The 18,703-nt window shown below is 32.1% G+C and overlaps 2 protein-coding genes and 1 long non-coding RNA gene across 3 annotated transcripts; 2 read left to right on the forward strand and 1 right to left on the reverse strand.

The window, feature by feature from the left end:
* Positions 1–3,637: 3,637 nt before the first annotated feature.
* On the forward strand, positions 3,638–6,866 carry LOC145057355 (AFG1-like ATPase family protein). The gene is made up of 12 exons (XM_079005171.1): positions 3,638–3,980; positions 4,138–4,274; positions 4,358–4,494; positions 4,564–4,709; positions 4,809–5,257; positions 5,328–5,450; positions 5,530–5,651; positions 5,759–5,828; positions 5,911–6,003; positions 6,088–6,215; positions 6,324–6,465; positions 6,564–6,866. The coding sequence occupies exons 1-12, from the start codon at positions 3,854–3,856 to the stop codon at positions 6,669–6,671; spliced, it is 1,782 nt and encodes a 593-aa protein (XP_078861297.1). The 5' UTR covers positions 3,638–3,853; the 3' UTR covers positions 6,672–6,866.
* A 3,000-nt stretch (positions 6,867–9,866) lies between these two features.
* LOC145057356 (transcription factor HY5-like) lies at positions 9,867–11,512 on the reverse strand. Its single transcript, XM_079005172.1, has 4 exons — positions 11,356–11,512; positions 10,360–10,543; positions 10,101–10,257; positions 9,867–9,999 (listed from the first exon to the last, which is right to left on the reverse strand). Exons 1-4 carry the CDS (start codon positions 11,450–11,452, stop codon positions 9,958–9,960), a joined length of 480 nt encoding a protein of 159 aa, XP_078861298.1. The 5' UTR covers positions 11,453–11,512; the 3' UTR covers positions 9,867–9,957.
* Positions 11,513–16,932: 5,420 nt separating this feature from the next.
* On the forward strand, positions 16,933–17,442 carry LOC145058707 (uncharacterized). Its single transcript, XR_013686479.1, has 2 exons — positions 16,933–17,074; positions 17,152–17,442. It is a non-coding gene; the product is annotated as an uncharacterized LOC145058707 (long non-coding RNA).
* The last annotated feature ends 1,261 nt before the right edge of the window (positions 17,443–18,703 follow it).

An 18,703-nucleotide genomic window follows, 5' to 3' on the forward strand; every position in this document is an offset into this window, starting at 1 on the left:
GAAGGGGTAGTCATACCCAGTCATGCTAGATAGAATATGATTATGTGATACATGTTATGTGGTAGTAGTAGAGGGGTGAAATAGTCCCCAGTATCCGGTCGACAGGACCGAAGGGGAGGCCAACACCCATATATGCTAGGCAGTATCCGGTCAACAGGACCGGAGGGGAGGCCAACACCCAGATATGCTAGGTAGTATCCGGTCGACAGGACCGAAGGGGAGGCCAACACCCAGATATGCTAGGCAGTATCCAGTCGAGAGGACCGAAGGGGTAGGTCTGGCACCCAGATATGCCTGACAATATATGTATGTTATGTGATTGTATGGTATGCGGTATGATGGGGGAACTCACTAAGCTTTGTGCTTACGGTTTACAGTTTTGGTTTCAGGTACTCGTTTTTAAAGGTAAGGAGCCGGCTCGATTGAATCGCATCACACTATGGTTTTCCGCACATGAGATCTTTGGGATTACACTCTGATATTGTTTTATGATAACATGTTTTGATTATTTCTACTTGGTTTTGACATGAAATGATATTACAGATGTTTTATTACACTGTTGGTTTTCTAATAACGTATTTAAAATGAAATTTTTGGCCCGTATTTTTGGGATGTTACATAGCCCCTTCTCTCTTTCCCTTCTCCTCCTTTCATATTTTATGGAAATGTACCATTTTGGGTGCTTGAAGGAAGGTGATCATCTCTTGAAGCATGAGTTAAATGTCACATTTTGACATTTTGGTCTACTTTTGGTGTAATGAAGCCCTTTGTAAAGTAAGTATTGACTGGTTGTTGAATGTCTACCCTAAGGGATTGTATGCAGTTAAGTTGGATAGCCTGAGAACTTCTGGTCTAATGCCCGACTGCATGGTTTTTGTTTGATTTATTGCTTTTGGGTGGATCATCTATTCGAATGTCTTATCTGATTCTGACTATGTATGGATTTGACATTGTATGGAAGACCAGGATTTGGCCATTAGCAATAGCACAGAAGGCCAAGAACTAGCTCCTCACAATGTAGTTTGGGTTGGGCTTGTTTACTCATTGGGCATGGCCCATTATGTATGGTTGGGCGGGCCCCGTTATGCATGGTTGGGCGGGGCTCGTTATGTGAGTTGGATTGGGCCCGTGAACTCTTGGGATGGGCTTGTTATGTATGATATATGTATGTGGTTAGGAGTTTTGGTTGCTCAGTACTAGAGTCGAGGATTGTATGTGGATGCACTATATGTATAGTAGAATATGTTGTATATTGGGAAACTCATTAAGCTTTATGCTTATAGTTGTGGATTAATCATTTTGCATGTCGTTCGTGAGAAGAGCTTGACGGGACTGTACACACGCATTAAAGATATTCGTTTCACCGGTTTTGTGAACTTAACTATGATAATGTATGGTTTTAATTCAATAAAATATTATTCAATGGTTTTTGAAACAAAGTTTTAAATTGGGTTAATCTATTGTAAAATGAAACATCTTTTTGTAAATTTTAGGATGTTACATATAATCTACTTCTAAAACTAATCCTAATTGCACCTATATCCCATAAGTGACTTAAATTCCGGAGTATAAATTGATAACACCACCCAATGAGCATGAATTGTACTTTACCATAAAACATTACCCAACGAGTATAAATTGATTTGCAATTATTTGTTGTTCTACTATTTTAACAACTTAAAATATCTATAAACAACGCAAATAAATGTATGGCCTCACAAATCATTTAAGCATGCAAATGATGCTCTCAAAACTAATACATTCTTGCGAAGTTTGCGACTATAGCCGGGCTAACAATTGCATATAAGTTTTCGATCTATATAAGAAGTTTAATTTTGATTCTTTTTTTCTCCTAGGTCGTTCAATATGAACTCAAAAGGGAAATGATTTGAAGGATTCATCGATTATGAGTTATTTCATTGTGAAGACAAACAATGTCATTGTTATATTCTTATTCCACTATTTGATGTCGGCCCAAATGATCCGAAATTTTATCTTGGTGGACTATTTCCATCTATGATGTCCGATTATATTTTTGAAGCTATGATGATACTGAAGAAGACCAAGAAACGGACTCAAATAGCACCACCATAAACATGTAGGGGCTCTCTTAGGAAAGATTAAATAAAGGATCAAATGGGTCACTAATAGTAGGAATTAGGAAACAAAAGTTGCAGAAAATGGATAAATAGTGTCGTTAAGGTTGTTGATAAACTTACGATTGAAGGAGACCATTTAAAAGATGTTATTTAGAATTAGACAAGGTTTTACCGATCGTGAAAAACAATGTATTTGTTACAATCTTGGGACGTGTAGTCGGAAGTATAGTTAGTTGTTAAATAATATAACATATATTGCAATATTTAAATAACTTTCTTTAAAAAAAAAACAAAAAATAAAAATATATCAACTTCATTGTCCATGACGTGCCTAGATATTCTTAGTACGGGTAGCAATCTATGACCTGTTATAACAAAAATACATGACACGAAATGAAATTCAAATTCAATTTTGTGTTTGTGTCAAGTGTAACAAACACGATGTTGTGTCGTGTTCGTGTTCAAGATTCGACATGAAATTGTTAAAATATTAACATGTGATTGACATGTTTTGTAAGATTAAATTTGAATTATTAAAGTAAAGGTTTATTTTACTTTATCTTTCTCATGTGTTGACGTGTTGTTTGTTTTATCGTGTTTTATTTTGGTCGTTTTTATGCTAGTAAAAGAAAACATGACATCATACTGTGTCGTGTTTGTGTCATATAAAAATTGTCGATTCATGTCGTGTCAGCTAAAAACAAGACACGGTTGTCCAATTTGTCACCCCTAATTCTTAGGCATTAGCATACGATATTCCCAAAATGAAAAAAAAAATATATGACATATAACAAAAAATTCTTTATTTATTACGGAGGATTTAATGTAGTGTCTTCAAGTGCAAGTAACTCATAACCTACGCTCACTATTGTTATAATAAATGGGAAGCATGATTCTATACTTTTGTGAACATTATATTAGAAATTCTAAAGTAAAACTAGTTTAATGTTTGTCAAAAAGAAAATATACATACAAAATCAAAATTAGCCCAATCGACATATAAAGAAATTGACTCATTATCAATTGGGTCACCTACCAATACCGGTACTTCCGACCAATGTCCGAATGTAGTCGTTGCGAATAATTTACCACATAGACATTTTAAAAGACTAAGTAGTTTCCATATTTTGTGACAATGGACTTTTATAGTTACCCTGACATGTAGTCTTTTGTTCGCATGCTAAAAAACTTAGCAGTAAAAAAGGTAAAATGAAAAACGAAATCATAGAATGCATGGCCTCATATGCGATTTTGTTAGCTCATTTACGATTTCGTTCATGTTTTTTTCTAGATTCAAGCAAAAAACCATACAAAATAACACTTGCCCGTTGCTACGTTTTATATTTATTGTCTAATTTTGATTTTTTAAACCTTTATTGTTTAACTTTAATTTTAGTTTTTTCTATTTGTGTTATATATTATTTGATGAAAATTATTACAACGAAAAAAACTAAAAAAAAAAAAAATGGAGAAAAATTAAGTAATAAACCACATATGATATGTCATGTATATTTTGTGCATCAAAAGTTGTACCGTTGTAGATGTTAGGCAGTAGGAGCTCTCGCGACGTAACATATTGGAAGAACTGGATGGTCGGACCATTGGCCACGTCCCCTGCAAATTTCTTTCAGAGATGGTGGAACCTTGCATCCTCTTCTCTACCTATAAAATCAACCCATCAATGGCGATCGCCCTTTCTTTCCGAATGATCCAAGAACAAAACCCCATTTCTTCACATAAAGACGCCAACGATTATGAGTCGCCTAATTTCATCATTTCGCTCTCTAGGGTTTGCTGCTGGACGCCGGACCTCCTGTTTTCGAATCAATGCTCTTCGCATCTACTCCGATCACCATCAATTTTCAACTTCCCCGAATCCAGGTATATCTAATTGTAATCAAATTGACATGTGTTTGTTTCAATTGGGGAAGTATAATCATATAATCATACACTAGTGTGATTTTAGGGGTAGATTGTAATGCCAGGGACCTGATCATATTGCAATTTCTAATCTTTATACAATTTCGTTTGAATTCAGGCCCACTTACACAGTATAAAAATCTTGTCAAAGAAGGACAACTACAATTCGATCCTTATCAAGAAAAAGTCGCTTTGGAACTCGATAACTTACTCCAAAGATTACAGCAGTATGAGAAAGAAATGCAAGAATATCATGTAATTCGAAATCCCAAGGCCATATCATTGTTTCATCTTTCAATTTATAATTCCTGTAATGATCTATTTCATACCATATCTAGGTCAAACTATCCAACTGGGAAGAAAACCGTGAGAATGAAAGGCGCAAGCTTTTACTAAAAGAAGCCAAGAGCAAACAACAAAGAACTGAATCGCTCGACAAATCACACAACAGATTTTTAGGCAAATGGCTCGATAGGTAAGTAGTAGTCATCATTAGAAAGTATGAAAAATCACAACTTTAATCATTTTCTTAACCAAATTTCAGGAAAAAACCTGTGAATGTAGAACCTGGAGTTGGGAAATGGGTTTCATATCTAAATCGAGAAAGAAAGTTAGATTCATTAGTTGGAAAGTGTCCCACTGTTCCTCAAGCTCCTAAAGGATTATACATCTATGGAAATGTCGGAAGTGGTATATTCATATTGTTAATCTTTCAATTTCTTAATATTTCTATGTTTCAAGTTTCAAGTTTTAACTTCAATTTTAATCTTACTTTTAGTATTCTTATAGGAAAGACAATGCTTATGGACATGTTTTATAATTCCACCAAAGGAATTGTCACACATAGAAGGAGATTTCACTTTCATGAAGCTATGTTAGAGATAAATGAGCGAATGCATAAATTATGGAAGAATCAAGTAAAGGAAAAGTCAATGCAGTCAACTATCGCTAATTGGATAATGAATCTTCCATTTGACACTAAAGTTAAAGAATGGGTAGCTTCAGAAGAAAGCTACAAAGAAGAAATGCAAATGAAAAACATTCTTCCAGCTGTAGCAGATAAATTCCTCGTTGACCAAATCATTGACCAAAAAGGATCTTGCATTCTATGCTTTGATGAAATCCAAACCGTTGATGTGTTTGCTATTGTGGCTTTATCTGGAATCATAAGTAGATTGTTAACCACTGGAACTGTTCTTGTTGCCACTAGTAACAGAGCACCTAGTGACTTGAATCAAGTGAGAATTAATAATTTATTAATTTATATATTTAAAATACTAAAATCCCATTTTTTTAATCTTTATTTAGGATGGTATGCAATGGGAGATATTTTTGAAGCTTCTTGATAAAATGGAACAACATTGTGAAACTGTTTTAATTGGAAGTGAAACTGATTATCGTCGTTTAATATCACAAAGATCTATAAATCGGGTGAGAATTTAATATTTATATATATTATTTTATCTTTTAATAACATATAATGGTAAAAAAGTATTTTATTTTTATGTAGGTGACCTACTTTTATCCTTTAAACAGTATTGCAACTGAGAAATATGAGAATATGTGGAATGAAATTGTACAAAGTTATGGTCAACAAGTCAAATCTGAAACCATATCAGTAATGTTTGGGAGGTAAATATTAATTAAAAAAGTTTAAAATGGTAATTGTTTTTATTTTTATTTTTTTATATATTGTTCTTGAATCTTGATGAGTGATATTATCATTGCAATTTACACAGAAAACTTGAAGTCCCTGAAAGCTGTAATGGAGTAGCCAAGTTTACATTTGAATATTTATGTGGTCGTCCGGTATAATTTATAATTATTTATTTATTTATTTGAAAATTTACATTTTGATTTTATAAATATTGAATAATAAAAATGAAATTAGGTAGGGGCAGCAGATTATATAGCTGTGGCTAAGAATTATCATACGGTTTTCATCTCAGACATTCCGATGATGAGTATGCAGATTCGTGACAAGGTTAAAAACATAAAATAATAAAATATTTAATTATTTTTCTATTTTTTTGTATAATGTTTATTTAGGTAATTTAATTAATTTCAGGCTCGGAGATTTATAATTCTGGTTGATGAATTATACAATCATCATTGCTGTTTATACTGTTCGGCAGCTTCTTCCATTGATGAACTATTTCAAGGAACAGAAGAGGGAACGCTTTTTGATTTAGAAAGGCAAGTCTTTTTTTATGTTGTTATAAAATAAGAAATATAAAAAATTTATATATATATGTAACATTAGTGTTTATTAAAAATTTGGAAATGTTTTTATTTTGTAAGCAGTTTCCAATTTGAAACAGAGACAGAAGGCTCAAAGCTAAGACGTGATGTTTTAGCAGAGGGAAATATTGGTTCAGGAGGTGCGCCAGCTGGCATCATTTCCATGCTTTCTGGAAAAGAGGAAATGTTTGCTTTTCGTCGGGCTGTATGTCTCTCTCTCTTTCTATACATACATACATACATACATACATACATACATGCATATGTATTTTGATGATGCTAAGGATGATGGTGGTTGTGTAGGTGTCGCGTATGATAGAAATGCAAACGCCGTTTTACCAAGAAGGAGTAAGGATTTATCATCCGTTTTTCCAAGGAGACAATAACATTGCAAATATGTTACAAGTTTAGAAATAAATCTTGAAAGGTGAATTTGTTGTGTGTTATAAACTGATATGATACATTTCTTCTGTAATACTTGAAGTAGAGCCAATAATTGATTGGATAAGGTAGGTTAGGTTAGAGAGACCAAATGAGTATTGATCCATTTTGGGAGCTATATATGGGAACCATGTGTTAATAAAATGTTGGAATGTTGTTGTTGTACGTGAAGAAAAGTGTTTCATTCTAGTCTCCTTAAAATACACATGATAACCTAATAAAGAATATCATGATTCCTTTGACGCAATTGTGAGTAGTAGACTCACCTCTTTAAGGAATACATCCTTAGTGGTTTATAGATGAGTTATAAATAATGTCTGGATGTTCGATTTAAGCTACCATCAAATAGGATATTGCCTAAACAAGTTAGATGAGGCTACCCCATAGATCAAACAAAACAAACCCACCTTGAAACCCAATAATCAGTCTATTAGTTAATCAAACATCCATAAATAGTCACATAAATATAAAAATTTTTACCACCTCTACTACTTACCCCAACTATTGTTAGATTTGGGGCCTTGAGAATATCAATATATTTGGATAATTTTTAGGATTGTGATTGCAATCACTTCCAAAGTCTGTGATTTCGACCTTATAGCTTAGGGTATTATGAAGTTAGATTTGGGATAATCCAAGAATGACAATTTAGAAGTCAGTCCGCTTCTAAATCTGAAATACAGAAAGTAACCTTGCTATTTTGTGTTCTTTATGAGATAGAGAACTGCTTCTTATGATGAATTTTGTGTATATATATAATCAACATGATTTTGGAACACTTATTATCCTTATATGGATGTAAGAAAATAGTTTGGAAGTTGGTTAATGGTGGTTACATGTATTTTGATACCAAAATGATGGTTATAAATATGATTATTTAGACATAACCGAAACTATTTTTGGCAGAAATTTGCATGACTGGGCCAGGGCTTGGAACCCTGTACCCAGAGGTTTTACGTCTGGACCCTGTATTCCTGAGTTCATATTTATCATTCCGAGTGTGCATCTCACATCTTCCTTCTTGGTGAGTAAATAGAAGTCACTCTATCTCAATATTAACAATAATTACATGTGTTACCAACAACTACACACCTAAACACTAGAAAAAAAAAGTCACATGTTTGATGAGAAACCCACACCACCAGGTGAAATTTATCTCATGCAAAAATTGTTAAGAATAGATCGATTGACTTATGCTTATTTTGCAATGAAAATTTTGAAAGAGGGCTTGTCTGCAAAGGAAAGAACTGCAATTTTAATTATTTGTCGATGGAGGTAGAAAGTCAACATAAGTGGAGGAAGAGTTTGAAATTAATATAGACTTGGCCTATATTTCCTTGAATGTAATATCAGGGCTAAATTCCTTCCAAACAATAAGGGTGACATATATTAGTGGAAAGAAACACCTAAAACTCCTACTAGATAGTGGTAGCAATCCCAACTGTATTGACAAATTAATGACTATATTATTCAATTATTCAATTCAGAAAGGGCAAAACATGAAGGTGGTGTTTTTTGTTTTGAAAGAGGTAAAATGTCTTTTTCATGTTTACGAAATAAGATGCGGACAAAAAGGGATTTTTTTTTTTTTTTTTTTTTTTTTTTTAGTGTTCATAAAAAAATTGTTTGTTTTTTAAAGTCTTCTATAAAAAAGAATGGTTTTGTTGGTGTTGGTGTTAATGGTGGTAGAGGGGTGGTGGCAGAGGTAGGAGTGTAGGTGGGTGGCGGTGATGACAGAGGTGGGGGTGGTGGTGGCGGTGGCGGCAGTGTTGGCAATGGTGGTGGAGGAAAAAGATATATCACGTTAGGATTAGAACTTAGAAAATATCCTTCCAAGTTAGAAGCTATTTTTTTCATCTTCCAAAAAAAAGATATCAAAAATACATTTATATATCTTTTGTCGTTTGGAAAACAAATTAAACTGTCTTTTTCTCAAGTGCCAAAACCACGGAATGCTGCTATAGTATGTGGTAGTCATTTAGCATGCACTGGTTGGATTATAATTGATCCTAGCTATAGATGTTTTTCGATGTCAGGCTCTTTGATATTTAGATTTGCTTTAGATCGTTGTGTGACATTGTTGTTTTGATTTAATACATTGTCATCCACATCTTTCATGATGTCTTTGTTGCAATTACTTGCAATACTAGTTTGACTTTAACAACTCAGTTATGCTATTAAATGATGAACTAATACTATTTGTTAATGTAACTATTCAAAATGTTTTAAAATATCTTCCAACTAAAAATATGTCATCAAAAGGTAACAAACTATTGTTTTGGTTTATAAAATACCATTCTAACTATTGTTTTGTTTTTTTAAAATACCTCTACCATTGTTAGAATGGTGTTTTAAAAAACAAGACGGATAGATCATTACCATTTAATGACGTTTTTTAGTTGAATATTTTTATACATTTTAGATAGTTGGTTACCTTTTTATGACATCACTCCTTTAAATTAGCTTAAGTAACAAATAATAATCAATATTATTATTCAAGGTTTGATTGTTGTTTAGTGTTTCGTTTGTGCTTAACTAAATGTAATAAAACAGATTATTAGAGTTTGTTGACAACCATAATCACTCCATGGATCGGATGAAAATGCCTCTGGTTCTTATTTTAATACAATAATTACTTCAATCAATATTTTAATTAATATTTCTTTTTCGTATCTTAGTTTAATTTATTTATTTTAAACCCACACACCCTTCTTTTTTTTTTTTTTAATATTTCTTTTTTCGTATCTTAGTTTAATTTATTTATTTTAAACCCACACACCCTTCTTTTTTTTTTTTTGATATGTTTTAAAAGAACATGATTATTTTCATTTATTCATGGTAAGATTAGTTTTCTTTTACATTTTATCGATTATTATTATTTAGGTTTAAGAAAATAAAAATCCACTTAAGATTGAGTTTCTTCCCTATAATGACCAAAATGATCAAAACTTTCGTTTTGACTTAACTGTACTGGTCATATGACCACTACAATACACCGAAATGATCTGTCACCCCGGTCTGTGGCGGACCATTTAACTGAAATGGTCCAACGCCCGGTCTAGACCAAGTTTCGGGAATACACATTCACACACCGCAGTCACAATCTCGTTTTACAATAACCCTTTTACAATCACACAATTATCACCATTAACAATCATCACCACATTAAATAAAAACAATAATAACTTTTTAACTTATGAAATTCCTCGCTACATCACTCATTCGTATACACTTTTGCTTCTAAATCTATATTAACCTATTTCCTTTCTTGCATCCCAGACGTTGTGTTCTTCAAGATCTGCATAAACAACAATTCAATCAAACACACATTATTAAAAAAAAACCAAAATCTAAACTTCAATATTAAAAAATATATAAAATGTAAAAATGATTTATTACGTGTCTAAGCATCTGGTTTTCATTTTGCATTGTGGACAAACGTTCTTCAAGCTCCGAGTTCTTCTTCTCCAACTCTTTAACTCGGCTCTCCAACTCGTTCATGTACGCCTTCTTTCTCTCTCTTGCTTGTTGAGCCGATACTCTATTCCTCAACAATCTTTTTATTTTTTTACCCATATAAAAAAATGTAATTACCAATTTGCCACTTGAAGATAAACTACTACAAAACAAAATCATACATTATATTATATTATATTACCTCTTTAATCGCTTGCTTTCTCTATCAGCAGGAGTTTTCCCTCTTTTCTTTGTTCCTTCAGCTGAGTGTTGAACCCGGTCTGGATTATTTTGATTTGAACCGGTTTCTCTGCCGGATCTTGATGCTCCGGCGGCTTCTCCGCCCATATCCGGCACTCTTCTGATCTCGTCATCACTTTCCATTCCTAATCATTACGAATAAGACAGATATTAATTTTTTAAGTTTTCTTGAAATAGACGTCAGCATCTCAAACTATTATTTTAATGATTTTATTAAAAAATGGATTAACTTGAGAAGTTCTTATCCAAACGAAAAATATATTTTAATAGTTATGAATATTTAATTGATAACTACATGCACTTTGCATAAAAACTGTTACTTTTGTTCGAAAATAAAATTAGAATGCGTTTAATCGCAATGGGTTTTAGAAAATACAAAAAATTATGCAAATTGGAAAAAACAAAAGTAAAGATTGCATTTCATGATTTCATCCTCATCAATCAATCAATTTTACAATCTAGAACAATCGTTTGTGAAATCCTGTAAACACTGATATTTGATGATCGGCAATATGAGGTTTGAAGTAAATCCAAATCAAATGTCGCAGATTATTTAGAATGTTTAAGGAATTTGAAGAAGATTTAATTTTTGAACATAATTGTCACACTCAATAGATTCAAATGCCACACTCAGATTCCTTTCACTTTTTGCCTAAAGATTTTCAAATCACTACGCAACAAATAGAACAAACACAATCACGCCGATCAAGCTCCAACAACAAGTAAATGATCACACGATCTTCAATATTAAAAATCATGTAAAATCTGACACGATTGGATCTCCATTTACCGAATATATTGAATTAACAACTGTTTTCGAGCTTATTCATTTCGTTTAATAAAAATCCAGTCCCTAATTCAGTTTACGACAATAAACCTCTTAAAAGCGATTGAACAGAAGTACTACAGAACCGATGAGATTCAAAAGAAAACCAACCTTCTTTAATTTCAATTTGTAGAGCAGAGCTTGAAGATCTCTCGCTACTTGAAGGTAGACTCGCCGCCATGGAACTCGTTGCTGCTTGCTCCTGCATTTTCACCAGTCGCCAGAGAAGATGATACTTTTCTTTGTGAAATTGATGACACAGAAAGCGGAGACGACGAGGGCGGGAGGATATTGGTGTTAGAGAGAGAAAGTAAGAGAGAGAAGGGATAGTAATCGTTGGATGATGATTGATCGGACGGAGATGGAAACTTGAACGTGGAAGCTTGCTGAGCCACAATGTGTATGGGTTAATCCAAAGGCAGCTGGAAGGGACACGTGGAGAGAATGATGACGTTAAGATGATGAGATGATCTGTCGGCTAGAATTCGTTGAGTGACTGACAGTTTATAGGATATACGGCCCACATTTTATAAAGTGCTCGAAAACAAAAACTATGATATTTTTCTTTTTTTGAGTTGTTTGGATAAAAATAATTACAAATAATAAGAGTAAATAATAAGAGTAAAAACTACAATAAAGTCCCTACATATTAGATTCATAATCGATTTAGTCTTTATGTATTTTTTTTATTTAACTAAGTTCCAAATACCGGTAATCGTATTCAATTTAACCCTTTGACCCGATCAACAGGTCATCCAACTTTTAAAAAATACATTTTTGGCCAAGATTTCAAAATTTATTACAAATTTAGTCTAGATTTTACACTTTTTGGCCCAAATTTTAAATTTTGTTACAAATTTGGTCCAAAACTTTATCCTTTTTACCCAAATTTTAAAATTTTATTATGAATTCATCATAACTTTAGTTTTTTTTACAACTTTTTTTTCTCAAAGAATTGTTTCTAATATGTTGTTTCTTTATAAAATCATATTTATACAAAAAAAACGTATTTTCACTTAAAAATATTATATTTTCTATATAAAAATTTTTTATAAAAAGTTTTTAAATATCTAGTTGTAAAAATGTATACAAATACGTATTATATAAAAAATTATTCAAAAACTTGTTTACAAAAAAAAATATAAACAAACACGCTTTTATAAAAAATATAGATACACACCTATATATATATATATATATATATATATATATATATACACACACACACACACACACACACACGTGCTTGTGTGTTTGTATACATTTTTTTTTGTAAAATACGTTTTTGTATAAATTTTTTTTATAAAAACGGGTTTGTGTGTGTGTGTGTGTGTATATATATATATATATATATACTTAATAAATATATATTTTTATAACTAAATATTTCATATATAAAAAACTTTTTAAAAAAAGTTTTTATATAGAAAATATAATATTTTTTATGTGAAAATATGTTTTTTTTTGTATAAATATGATTTTATAACGAAAAAACATATTAGAAACAATTTTTTGAGAAAAAAATTTGTAAAAAAAACTAAATTTATGATGAATTCATAATAAAATTCTAAAATTTGGACAAAAAGGGTAAAGTTTTGACCAAATTTGTAACAAAACTTAAAATCTGGGTCAAAAATGTAAAATTTGGACCAAATTTGTAATAAATTATGAAATCTGGGCCAAAAATGTAATTTTTGAAAGTTGGATGACCTGTTAACCGGGTCAAAGGGTTAAATTGAATACGATTACCGGTATTCGGGACTTAATTGAATAAAAAAAATATATAGAGACTAAATCGATTATGAGGCCAATATATAGGGACTTTATTGCAGTTTCACATAGTAATATGTCAAAAAGTGTGTTTAGTTTTTATTTTAGTTTCTTTTTTTAAATTATTTCGGACCGTCCCTTATTTTTTAAAATTTGTATGTTTCATTCTTATTGATATAAAATGACTATTTTGCCTTTAATAATTTTTTTTCATTTTTTTTTATTTATATAAATTTATTTTATTAAAAAAATAAAAATAAAATAAATACCCCCACCCTTCCTCCTTCCATTGCCCAACTCCTTCTGCCTTCGTCTCCTTCTTTCCCACTTGATCCTGACGCCAACGAAAACCCCATCGCTACCACCTTCACCAACTCTACCATCATCAGTATCATCTCTAACCCTTAAAACCCACAACAAGATTTGAACATAGCCACCATATTCTCCACATATTACCCACCCTACAAAGAATCCATCAAAACAAAATCAAAATCAAAATCGATTGGGACATCTATGGTGGTGATTTTTCCAGATTTGTCAATGTCATGCCTATTGGGGTTGCTTTCTTCATAGAGTTTCAACAAAAGAATATACCCAACTAACCATAGATCTATTTGATTTTCCAAATTGCATGACAGAAAATTGAGTTTTGAGATTTCATCTGTACCAAGCCTTAATTTATTCTCGATATGATGTGATGAACCATTCAGAGTTCTTTAACAGGAGAAGGAAGTCCATGGTGGTGATTTTTCCAGATTTGGTAAACTCATATCTGCTTAAAGGTTGAACTAATACAAGTGTGTGTTTCCAGAAGAATCCATCGAAACAAAATCAAACCTGTCCAACCTGAAATGCAAAATCAAAATCAATTTAGGAAGGATGGAGAAAGACAAATGAGGGATTGGAGGTAAGCTGCTCAGTGAAGTAATTAGGAAGGATAACTGTTGGAGAATAAACCTTCACCTGTTTCCTCCGATCTCCTCTTCCCCTCTCATCGGAAACATAAAATTGTGTTGGTGTGTTCGTGGTGTTGCTGGAAGTGTTCACCAGATGGAGTGTGAAGGTGGGAAAAGATGATCTAGACACCCGAACCTTCCTCCTTTCCATTGACTTGAACGCCATAAACCACCTCGACATCTGTCGGAAATCGTTGATCTAAATATCGTCGGAATATTGGAGGCTAAGGATTTGATGTGTCGTCGGGATACTAGAGTGTAAGGGCAAGGTTTAATGAGAGAACAGATAAATAATGGGAAGGACCATTTTTTCTAGATATAATTTATAATTAATAGTACTAAATAAATAAATAAAAAATTGGAAAATAAATAAATAAAGGGAATTATGGTCATTTCAAATCTAGTATGGACTAAATTACCAACAAAACGAAGGATGATCCGACTTAATTTTTAAAAATTAGGACTAAATACGTTTTTTGGCATGTACACGAGAGACGATTTGTGTAATTTATGCTAATTAGAATTTGGAATATTGAGAAATAATCCAATTTAAATGAAAGAAGACAAGAAGATGCTTGTAGATTCAAGTTTGCAACTAGCAAATTTTGTCTAACATGTTGAAGTCTTTTTAGGAACATGCCTTGTATAAGACTTTTTGGTATAGAATGTTTGCTGATTTGGTCCTTTTGACATAGTGAAATTATGCTCAAATTATCGCTCAAAGAAAGCGTATGGACACGAAAAGATAAAACATCATTTTATACCCTTTTTAATAAATTTTATGGCGATTTGAAATGTATTAACTATCTTTTTTCAGTATAAACTAGTCGAATATAACATAAATAGAACTTAAGTAGAGGTTGGTTCGCCAATTATGACTAGCCAGGAAGATTGAAAGTCTTTAATGAGATCATCAACTGAAAGTCTTTAATGAGATCATCGACTTCTGTAATGGTTGCATGAGGAAGAAAGTATGTTTTGCCATTTAGATCGGAGGTCTTGGGTTCTAATCCGGAAGTTGACAATTTTACTAACTTGGTGATGTTAACTTCCAACCACTAACCTACTGTTAAAAAAATCTCATCGCGTATCAAATGAAGACTATGTGTATGACGAGAGTGCTTCCGAAGTTGTAATAATTATATTGGAAAGTGGAAACAATAAAACCTCGCAACAGATTGTATCTCGAAGTATACCTATTGGTTTCATTTTGTAAGAAAAACAAATCCGCGAGTTGGGCAAGATTTTATCACGGAGTTTATGGTCTTTTTCTTCTCTTTAGAAAAAAATGGTTATATATATAACTTCAATATGGCCCATTTTGTGTGAATAACTCAAAAGTACTACTAAAAGTGAGTGAGATAGCTCTCAACTAAAAGTTTAGGGGTGAAGCCCCCCGTTCGGCGAAATATATAAATTAGTGGTACGTGTCGAATGGGGATGCTATATTGAAGTTTGGTGGGACCCACCTATTTTTTTAATTTTATAACAACTAGAGTTTAGACCATCTGCGCGTTGCTGCGGAAGATCCGATATGTTAAAAAATGTAGTTTGACACCATATATACCATTGAGATAAATAAATCATGTAAAGTGGAACACAAAAATATCAAAATAAAATATGGATACAAACAATTGACATTATAATGTATAAAATACTAATAATTTAACTTTAAAATTATAATGGGTGAAAACTGTTAAATAAAAATTAATTAAGGAGAAAGAATATAAATATATATAAATTTTAAAACTATAAAGATAAAAATTGTTATATCAAAATTAGTTCGGGGTACAAAATATAAAAAAAGATAAAAGTAAAGGTAGAAAAATGTAAAAAGAACCCCAAGTATGAAAACTTAAAAAATGACTAAGGTTACGTGGAATGAATAGTGAATTGCCTCACATAACTATTTTGGTAATATATATATATATATATATATATATATATATATATATATATATATATATATATATATATATATATATATATATATATATATATATATAAAATGTATATACAATTAAAATTATTGATCCACCTTAAATAATTTTAGTGATGTGCCTTAGTATTTTAGACAACTAAAATACATGTATTTTTATAGCCCATACTTTATATTTTAACAGCCAAATCCAATATAAATAGCCCAATACAACTTAAATTAAAAAAGAAAATTAAAATAATAATCGTACGAAGGCAAAATGACATTTTCTATTCACGTCTGACAATTGTCGAGTGATCACCATCAGACATCACTCATTAGCCCATCAACCATCTTAACTGCGAATCCACATCACTCTCAGGTGCGTCGGTGCCAACGTCGGCAGTCGCCGCTCGCCCATCCGTTATTAGTAATGATACAATTTTAAAAATATATCAAAATATAAGACCTCGTTGGATACAATTGTAAGAACTTTAAATCTTTTTTGGTTTATACGACTCGACCCGAACCCGCAACTAGTATTGTTTGATTTTTGATTTTTTTTTTCTATCGATTTCATTTAAATTGTTAACCATGTAGTTTTACGTTCTAGACTCGCCACTGTGCGTGTCTAAGTCAATTTAGAAAAATAAAAGAAACTCAAAAGTGTATCAACAAACATGTACATTTTTTATAATTACAATTTTATATAGACGTTCTGGATAGACCGACAACAAACTAAGCCAACTACCTTTTTTGGATGGTGACGAACCGGTATATAATATATATTTATTTTTTACTTTTAGTAGTTAACCTAACTACATTTTGCCTTCCATAAAGATTAACGAACCGGAATATATATATGTGCTATTGTAGCTTGTACTTTCCCAGCTTTAGCTAGCTATGCCTATACATATATATGAACCTCATCTAGTCTTTTGGGAGTATATCATACTCCACGACTTGGTCGTCGCTTGAGTTATTTTGCAAAGACTGCATAGACTTGAACTCTTGAATTTTAGTAGAAGCTACCATAGTTGACGATATAAGGTTATAAAATTCTTGATTCCTAGATTAAATAACTATTCATTGTTATTAATTGGGAAATTCTCCAACATAAATATGGGAAAGAAGACAGGTGTGGTGATTCTCATGTTGATTTCTTTCTTCGTATTGGTCTCACCATGTAAGTAAACATACATACATACATACATATAATGTTTCATTTATCAAATAAAATGTATAACATTCTCTCTTAATCAGATGGGGAACCAGCTCCCAATTATCGAAATGCAAACCCGCCTGTATCACACAATCCACCAAAAATGGTGGCACCCCCACACCCAACTAGCCATATGGGAACAAGGAACCGGCTAGCCTGTAACGCTAGCATAAATGGCTACTGTGAAGGGTCTAGAGATAAACTATACAACGTCGGAAATAGGCCGTGTACAAATTACTGCCAAGGGAGAAGAGGTTGACATTTTAAAGTGAATGTTAAAAATTTGCTTTTGTTTAGCTTGGATTGTGCCATTACTTATTTCAAATTTATTAGTCTTGGTTTTCATAGTTTTCTGCATAATAAATTAATTAAAATATTGGCATATGAAATTGTTTGCCTTAGGTTGATGTTCAATAGAGAACATTCACAAAAAAAAAAAAAAAAAAACTCACTTTAGCAACGACAAAAAGCATCGCAATTGGTACTAGAAATCGTCGCAAATTCATCATCGCTATTAGTTCATGTCTAATTGCTCAAAAAGCGTCCTAGTTGTGTAGTTGCAAATTTTTGTTGTCGCTAAAAGGAAATTGTCGTCACAAAAGGGTACATCGCTATTAGTTTTCTGGTACACCAATCAAAGTTTTTCTGGCTAAGCTGTCGGAGTCATGATGCGTCGCAAATGTGGCTTGTCGTCGCAAATGATGTCGACACTAATGCAATTTTTTTAATATAAAATTTATATCTTGTATAAATAAAAATGCCGAAATTATAATCTACAAAACTTCTTTACATAAACCATCCAATAACATAAAATAAAATATGTAACGCCTGTGTTTCTGGGCTAAACATTAATGATGGTGTAACAGTCTAGGTCAACCATTGGAACTCGTTTTGAAGTATTAAGAATGAATTATGTGTTTATTGCTTAATTATCATGATCTAATAAATTAAGGATAAAAATAAGCGTCGAAAATAAATATTAGATAAAATCGATATCTATGAAGAAAGTTGTAGTGGTTGAAATTAGGATTCCGGAGATATAAAGAATACCGAAATCCGAGTTATAACGAAGAAGTTATAACATATCGAAGTTTCGCGACAGAACTGGTACAACGATGTATGACGTAAAAAGTGAATTTACGATAAAGTGCTTTTTAACATTAGTGATCTAAACGAAAGTCGTAGTGTTCGTTAAAACGAGAGCGTGCATAAAAAGAATGTCCAAATTTGACTTCGTATGAGGAAGTTATGAATTTTCTAAGATTTGGCATAGCAGTATGCAGCTTGAAACTCGAAATTTAGATCGGGTGATTTTTAGCTGAAACAACCTAAACAAGAATCGAATATCTTGTTGATATTAGTTCAATGGTTAAAAGATAGACAAAACCGGTCTGTTAAAAATATAACTTTAAAAATAAAGTCAAAATTAGTCGATGGAGTCTAAACGAAAGTTGTAGAGCATAGTCCCACCTATGCGTGGGTATAATGAATGTCAAAAATGGAGCTCGTATGCGAAAGTTACGACTTTTTGAAGTTTGAAAATTCGGAGTACGCCCAGTGTACTCGTGTTCACGGTTCGAGATTGGCCATGTA

The sequence above is a fragment of the Lactuca serriola genome, chromosome 6 (assembly GCF_051521515.1).
Source record: "Lactuca serriola cultivar US96UC23 chromosome 6, Lser_US96UC23_V15, whole genome shotgun sequence".
Lineage (NCBI taxonomy): Eukaryota > Viridiplantae > Streptophyta > Magnoliopsida > Asterales > Asteraceae > Lactuca > Lactuca serriola.